The 8876-nt window shown below is 31.6% G+C and overlaps 1 protein-coding gene across 2 annotated transcripts in view; it reads right to left on the bottom strand.

The window, feature by feature from the left end:
* The window catches only part of LOC142349438 (potassium channel subfamily K member 10-like), a 43977-nt gene extending 36465 nt beyond the window's left edge, over nucleotides 1-7512 (bottom strand). For both annotated transcript variants that reach the window (XM_075400986.1, XM_075400984.1), the window contains exons 1-2: nucleotides 6844-7512; nucleotides 3682-3950 (exon numbers count right to left, since the gene is read on the bottom strand). In XM_075400986.1, the coding sequence (XP_075257101.1) occupies nucleotides 3682-3950; nucleotides 6844-6886 (312 nt within the window). In that variant the 5' untranslated portion in view covers nucleotides 6887-7512. The remainder of the gene's footprint in view (nucleotides 1-3681; nucleotides 3951-6843) is intronic.
* Nucleotides 7513-8876: the final 1364 nt, after the last annotated feature.

Here is an 8876-nt window from a genome sequence, read left to right on the forward strand (position 1 = left end):
TTTTTTTGTGAAAAACCCGTGTCGAAGCCAGTAAAGTCATAACAAATCCTTTAGGTTTTGTGACACCAATCCCTTGTGAAACTTTCCCCTGACAACAATAATGTCGTCATTAAACTTTAATTAATGAGACCAGGTAACAAACAGACAATAAAAGGAACAAAATTGCGAAGTTGAAATGTTTTAATTTTCATTTTGGAAAACAATTGTCTTCAAAGTCATGAAATCCATTATCTATCTTCTAAAATCAGAACATCGGCTCATTCACTCTTCCAGGAAAAGCCAATCAACCGATTCATTGTACAGAAAATTAAATACGACTGAAAAGAAAAAGTAAAAACGATAGTTAAAGACAAAATTAAAAAACTCAATTAAATTCTTCGAGAAAGTACTGTCGAAGTGGTAAAGAAACACAATCTATATCTTTAAAGATTTATTAATATCAATTATGCGTTATTTTAAACGCGAAAAATTTGATATATGAACAGACAATAACATGATAATTTGACAAAACTAGAAAACATGAAAAATGGGCAAATACCTAAAAATTAAGAAAAAAAATGTGAAATCTAGTAGTATCAAAGCCAGAACCCATAACTTAAAGCGTAAAACCGCAATAAAGACTAAAATTGAATTCGGCAGAAAGAAGGAGCACTTTTTGATTGCTGACACTAAGTTACAAAATGATGAAATTAAGAGAAAAGTGAAGGAAAAGTTCAATAAGCCGTTTTTTATTTAAAAATCAAATATTTTAAAAGTCAAATTGACCATAAGCTTTCAAGCAATCAACTAGATAAAATAATTTTGAGCTAATTAGGAAGCCAATAGAACCTATCACTAGTGAGATTTGATTTGAAATGTTCTGTTAGTTAATTAATATAAAAAAGTTCGAAATTTTTGTATTAAAAAACCGACTGAAGACAATCCGATTTTTTTTGGATTGCAACTGTCCAAGATAGGTACAGAACTAGTCCCGCTAATGCTGATTGTCCATTAGGAATATTTAATAATTGGAATGTCATTGATATAGATTTTTTGTTAGTTAAAAAATCAAAAGTACATGCTGCGTTTTTGATATTCAACGAATAAAGTTAGCAAAAAACGGCAAGTTTTATTTACAGAGCACTCTCAACGGAAGTTGAAGTGGAATTAGCCCTCTTTTCAGTCTAAAAAGATTGTGTTAGTGGTGTTTGGGTGTGAACTTCCCGGTGTGAATTTAATCAGAGTGGACTAAAGAAACTTATTTCGTGCTGTTTTTGATGAAAAGTCTGAATTTTGTGAATTATTTAGCCGGAATTTGTGACAAACATTTCAATGAATGTAGCCGACAATATAGTTTGTCTTTAAACGTAAGATCAGCAACATTTTCTTGACAAATTGTTTTAAACTTTATCAAAATTGGCGAAATTTTAGTCAAAAATTTCGAAAAAGTTGAATGAAAACAACGGAATTCACTCCATTTTCTCGAAAGTTTAAACCTCGATATCTCCCCGTCAAAAACGAAAATCAAAAAATCTTTTTACTTCCATATTCTACGCTGGACAAGCTTTCTAATGATACCAGTCTCAACTCTCTACGATGAATATATGGATCGGCCAAAATTGACTGAACAAAAAAAACCCATTTGGGTATATAGTTCCTCCCCCTCAAGAGGGGTCGGAACAAATATCTTTAAGTATGTTTCAAGAGTATAGTATTAATTCATATCAAAATCAACAAAGAATTTACAGCTTTAAAAAACCATTAATAAACTCGAATGAAAATTGAAAAGACTCGAATACTTCCCAATCTATACTTCACTGGCTTAACGAAAGTTTTTACTTATACAAGTTTTTGTTTTTTTAACTGAGAAAAAATGAATAAAAATAGTATTTCCGAAAGGAAATTGCTAAAAGCACAAGAAAACCAACATTTGTTGATTGTTCATTTGATCATCATTTGATTATTCCGTATTTTGAAATAATATTTTCACTATTTTTCTAATTTTTTGAAACCAGTTGGCTAAGATATCAATAAATTGCAATCAAATGCATGAAAAACAAGAAAGTTTTTTTCAGTCTCAACAAAATAAACAAATTTAAAAGTTTTCTTACATTTCAAGGGATTGTTTCAAAAAACATTCTAAATTTTGTCAAAAGATTCATTACGAGCGTCCACCGGTACCAAAACAGTTTACTTCGAAAGAAAGTGGCTAGCGATTTGAGGTGCCCACTTTTGTTCAATGCGGAAAGCATTTAAATTTTGTGGAAGTGGCATCCACAAAGCAATTATGAGCCACAAAGCAAGTAGCAAGTAAAATCCAAAAGTATTGTGAACAAGTAGAAAATACCACACAGATAAGACAAAAATTAAAAATGGCTCACGATTCAAATAAATCTGTTTTTAGATATTGATCTATTTGAATTCAAAACATTAAGTGTTCCACGACAGTGAAATTTTTATATAAAAAGCAGATGATAAAAGCCACTTCAAAAAACTGCTGTTTAGTTTACTTGGCTAGCGTAGCAACGAATCATCATTGGAAATAAAATGAGAAAAAATTGATAACAAAAAGTCTGCAAAAAAATTTTTTTAAATAAAAAATTCAAAGAAATCAAAAGTAGTGTTGTTGGATATTTTGAGATTTTGTTTGAGCCAGGTAAGCTGTGGTTATCACCCCGTTTTTTGTTTTCTAACTTTGCAGTCTTCATTAACGTACATTTGGGGGTAGACCTCGGAAGGCACAATTTCGTAAATTTACGATAAAAAAATTTTTATTGGTAGATCTGCAATTCAAAAAACGTCAAAATTATAACTTTCACATGAAATTTCTTGAGTGCTTGAACAAGTTTTTTTGAGAAAAATGTTTTTCGGTAGCTTTTTTTTGTCAATATTCGTTGTTGAAAGGATATATTTTTAAATTCCAAATTCTTGATTTGATTAGTTATAGTTGCTTATAAAAATATGGTTGGTAGAAATAAGAGTATTTTTCGCAGAAAGAGGAACTCAAAACTGCTTAAAAGTGTTAATTGCCGGAGAAAACTAATCTTGTAATAACAAATATTTTCTCTGACAATTTTTGGTGGTAAATATGAACATTCGCACACGAGCCGTTCTTTTATTTTGAACAAAATAGCCATATTTCAAAGACAATCAGTACTGTAATAAAGTAGAAATTCTGGAACTCAATCCATCGAGTTTGCAAATACTCTTTTCAGCATTCGATCTGTTTTGTACTATAATGTTTAGCAAGCTTTTAGTCGAGCGGAATGTAAATTTGTTTTGCATTTGCATCAACAATTACCTCGATCTAGACTAGACCGTATAACATGTAAAAAACAATGATTTTACTCCAGTGCATAACTTAGAACTATGTACACTCAACTCAAATAGAAGAGATGGAGAAATTTGGCTGTGAAGTGTTTCAGATTTTGATCTAAGAAGTATAAGAGTTACTAAAAAAGATATTAATATCTTCCGCACTCTGCCGCGAAAAATGTTTAAAACAACTATTACAACTATCTGAGACATAACGGAGCAAAATTTTCGAAACCATTGATTCTTTATTTTTCGATATTGAACATGAAAATTTAAATTGTTCAGTTTTTTCGACGCGTTCATAGTTTTCATGTTGACTAATGCTTATGAAACAGGCGAGGGGATGGGGGACAGATCACAGTAAATTAGTTTTATTATGTGACTCACCATAGCATATGACTCATTATAGGCATCGCCCCAGTCAATAAAAGCCTCACACTCGCTGTAACTCTCATTACAAGCTCGCAACAGAGTATTATTGATGAGAGTCTCAACTAAGACCTCCGCCATTTGTTCAGCTTCCTTCTTCTGCTGTCTGAGTCTATCTTCCTCCTCGGGTAGCTCAAGGGCTGAGAAGACGAGGGCGCCTAACATCAAATAGGCGGTGACACCAAGGATGGAGTTGACCATTGTGAAGGTTGACTTGCGTGTCCATTCTGGAAAAAAATACGAAAAAGTTCTAACCATTCTAAAACTCAATATTTTGTTTATTTGTTCAAATCCCACTCTAAATTATATACCTGCTGAGATCACGGACCGAATCTTGGTATAATAATAATAATAATAATAATATTGAATTCAACCAAACATGGTTACAACCAGCTTGGTAGTCCCCAGATTAGGGGAGAAATCAAGTTTCAATAATTAAATTTTCTCGAAAACTTTCCATCCTGAAGGGTAACTTTTATATTTGAATCTTTTCAATGCCTCCCCTTCCAAAAAGTTCTTCACTTCTCTCCGAAACTGACATGGATTTTTGTGTGGTGAATAGTAAGCAAAACTGTTAAGTTGAGACAAATATGAACGCATGATTGAGGCTTCGCCGGTTCAAAATTACATAATCTAGAAACAGGGAAAACAGAATATCTACATATGATATTGACTAAGCAAATGCCGTATAAGTTTTGAATACCCTAAAAATTTTGTCAGAAAAATGAAGTTGAATTTTACTAGCATAGAGATGATTCGCGTGTTTTGAAAAAAAATGAGCAAAAGCTCGAAATTAATAAAAAAGATTAATTAAGCACCAAAAACACTGCCATCATCCGTTTTTTTTTCGAACGCTTGAGAGTTCTCAAATTTTTTTCGTGTTCTATTAATCAACTGTGCTAGATCATTGGTACTTTAATAAAAAAGCCACTTTCTCAAAGATTGGGTTTAAAATTTCTAAGAAGTGGATTTATTCTAGAGAAGTAGATCCAAAATTATCTCATCGAATGTTGATGAACCAAATAAAGCTTTGGTTCCTTAATAACAGAAAACAGTTTTATTAAAAGATTATATACTATATTTGCTGTAATTAAAACAACAAGAAATCTGCAATTAGCAACTGCAAAAAAGTGGATGACATAGATAAACTTCTTAGAGAACCTGAGCCACTAGAATAAAAACTCAGAAAGTTTTTGACTTTTTAGAGAAACAAGCCAAGAGAGTATGAGAGCCGGCCGAAAAACAATCCACTTCAAATTCTTTGAATTTAGAAGATTGAAGATGAAAACGAATCAGCATTCAACTGGAAAAATTTGAAAACTTTATAATCGGACGCTTTCTATTGATTAGTTAGAAAAAAGTTGACAAAAATTAGGCCTATAGATTAGAGTTCCGACAACCATTTATTTCTCAGATGCCACTTCTCAATTAAACCTTACTTGCATTTGAACCTTACTAATTGAAATCATCGAAAATTTGTCCATATGTTACTTTTCGTTATTCATTGATAGGCAATAGAAAACACGCATAAATTTTGTTTTCGTATATTCTCTTTAGTCCCATACCAATTATCATAGATCTCTAAGCAATAATTACAACTGAACTTCTTTGCCCAGTATTCTCAACTAGCAAAATGCAATGATTCAGCACTTTCCCTTTTAAATTTTCATGACATAATTATATGGTGTGTTATCCAGCTCAAAAAATAAAAATTGAACTGAAACAAAACGCAATTTTCTGAAGACAATTCGTTAAATGTTAAGAAACAGTTCTCAAAACTTTACTAAAGTTGATATTGAAATAATTGTTGCATATACTGAAATAGCTGATAGGAAGCGAAATTTACAATCCATCAACATGATATAAATGTAAAACAATCAATTACTATTTGAACAAATTTTGTCAATGCGTCCTTACGCTAACATCAAATGATTATGATTATGATGTTATCGAAAAACAGATCTCATTTATCAGATCCAACACGATAAATTTTTTTCAGTGGATAGTTCAAAAAATGAGATAGTTGAAAAGAACATCTTTATCACAATTTTGACAGGACAAGATATCAAACATTTTTCATCACAAACGGGCTGAATTTTGTTGCACTAAGCAGTATCACTGCAAAAACAATAAATAAATTGTTTTTGAAAGCAAAAAAGTTAAGTAAATTTAACTTACAAGATTTTCCTAATGTTAGCAATTCTAAATAAAACAAATTGTCACTATTTCTATCAAAGCAACGTGATGCTGTTGATATTGTCCAAAAAAACTCTTTTTTCAGGGTTGAACTCAATAGCATGTATCATGGATTAATGTCATGTTCTTGTATTTCTCCAATATTGCAAGAGTAAAGCAAAAATCTATATCCCAACAACCTTGAAAGCTGGAGGCCCAAAAAGTGACAAGTCGTTGCAATGAAATTGTTTCCAAAGAACGATAAATTCTTCAATCAGTTTCTATGAGTGATTTACTCATAGTTCGAAAATTGTCTGGCTGTTGAAATTTCTAGGCAAGAAATTTCCAGCTGTGAAATATTTAATTTCCGTTATATTTTTTATTCCGACAAATTTTTCAAGCTACGCTACCCAGCCGTTTTTTTCTTTTTTGAATTTTAGTATAGTCAGTGAAGGGTAGGTGTGAGTTTTCAGAAAAAATCTGTAGTAATCTGCACCAAATTGTTCTTTTTCTCAGCATTTCATGACACTCGCCGCTTTATAAAAAATTTGAAACGTTGAAAAACTGTAACGATTGTGGTGATATATTTTATTCGTCGCGTTCACTGCATGAGATGAAATTCTTGCAAAGGTTCACCTTTATCATACATTTTTTGTTCTTTTCAGCAGAGATTTCGGAAGCCTCAATTAGGTTAAGAGTTTCCAATTTTTGAGGTAAATTCAGCAAAGTTTTAGATACCTTTTGCTTAAAGTTCGAGGAAAAATTGAGCTAAATGTTTTCTAGTGTTCAGTTTTGCTGAGATTTGATATACTCAGAAATGTCATTAACATCCCAGTTTTTTTTCCTTTTATATAAACTTGAATTAATCAATTTAATTCCATTTTTTTTGTAATCAATATGTATCTTTAGATTTTGGAAATGCACAGGAAAAAATTAATAATTTACCTGGTGTTGTTGCTTCACATTTATTCACTTCCTCAGCGGTCATGGTTGGAAAACAAGTAAACAAAGAGTATAAAATAAATAATTAAGCAAAAATTGAGGAGAATCTACTTGAGGCTTTTGTGTCAAACCTTTTAATATTTGTTTAATTCCCTCCAAATCCAAATAATCCACCGTCAATCAATAAAATGAGCAAAATAAAAGATAAGCTTCAAATGGTTCAAAATTGAAAAAAATGTCGATAATTTTTCCCCGCTAATTAGAGCAAAATGTAGGAAAAATAAGCAAAGAATATCATAGCTAGATGTATAAAGCCATTTTATACCAATACACACTTCACAAATGAATTTTCCACGGTAATGAGGAAAAATTTGCTCGCTTGCGGCAACAAACAAATTGTTTTTGTAAACAAATTTTCTCCTGTTAACAGGAAAATGTAACGAAAAATAACGAAAAACGTGATAAATGCGACGTTTTTATGGTTCTGAATCCCGAATTCGCAAATTATTTGCATAAAACAGGTCCGATAATTGTGAAATTCTAGTAACTAATCAATGGTGTAACGGTTTTTTTCATTATTGCACGAAAAAAAAGGTTCATACCGCACCGAAACAAAATAAGCGCTGAAATTTGCTTGGTCTTTTAGTTCTTAATTATTGTGCCATATGATAATGTCCCGCGCGCTGATTTCGGTTTGAAATTTTCAAGTGCTTTCGTTACAATTATCTGTATTCCTGAATTTAAATGGAGCAAATTTGTCTGAAATTTGATGCATAATTTATAATCATAAAACAGCAGTTGTCTATTTGTGCACGAAGACTTGAAAAATCCCAGTGAATAATTAAATGCTTTTTCAAATCAATAACAGCTTTGCTTTTTCATTGAGCAGTTTCGCAGACAAGATTAGGATAAAACAAAAGGATCAAAAACCTGAGAGTATTTTTCCCTTTTGTTTTTCTTTTTGTTTTCCCTTTCTCTTTTATTTTGGAAGCGACCGATACGCTCAGGTGTTATTGATGGAATAAAATTCAAAATAACGCATCAATGCTCTACAATAAATATTTTAGACGGGCATTCACAATCTCGGACAAAGGTCGCCCAAGAATTCAGCATATGAATTGCAGCGATGAATCAGTGCTTATATCGGTTTATTTTTCTAAAAAGCAAATATTCTAAATTGAAGACAATCTTGTTTTTCTCAACATATCCAGGCGCGACCGCATGGTTATTTTACGAGATCATGGAAGATTGATGCAAAAAATAATTATTTTGCGAGATATTGCCAGACGAATATTTATCATGCAAGATTCTTGCAAGTTCACGCTGGTCGAACTCCGCCCTCGTTGGTTTTTATTGACGCACGATCTTCATTTTGGACAGAAATTTTTTGATTGAGTGTGTGTCTTAAGAGACAAATTGGAATAGAAATACTTTGAATGTCTTAATTTTGTTCACGGAATATGTTTTTTTATACTTTTTCTTTTCCTTACCAAAAACTTGTGAAATGTACCTTTTGCTAGGTACTCATCATGCTAAAGCTTGTTGAAACCGTTCTTATATCTGCAAAATTTTTATTGTCATCTTGCTAGTTTGCTGCAAGATCCTGTAATGTAACTTTTGGAAGTCCACTGTGGTATCTAATAATAATTTAACTAGCCATGGAGTATTCTTTGGAAAATGGAAAACAAAAAATTCCATTTTTCTCATACTTTTCTCGTTTACTATACTAATAGAAAACTAATAGTAACTGTCCATTTTATATTACCATGACCGTTATAGAATAACTGGTAGAATGATACTCAAGACCAAATTGTTTTTCTTTAAAAAACTTTTAAAATTCCTCATTCCATGTCGCTCGGATTTCCCTTACATAAAACCTATGAGAAAATTTCTCGGTAATTTAGTCTTTTAATCTTCCTTAGAAGTGTCAAAAACCAAACGTATGGGAAATTTTTTTGAAATGCTCTCTCGAATATCAGGATAGTAAAGAAGACTTCGCTTTCTGATCCCAGTAAATTCATCGGCTCTTATTGAAT

Source organism: Convolutriloba macropyga, chromosome 11 (assembly GCF_964194025.1).
Source record: "Convolutriloba macropyga chromosome 11, txConMacr16.3, whole genome shotgun sequence".
Taxonomy (NCBI): Eukaryota; Metazoa; Xenacoelomorpha; order Acoela; family Convolutidae; genus Convolutriloba; species Convolutriloba macropyga.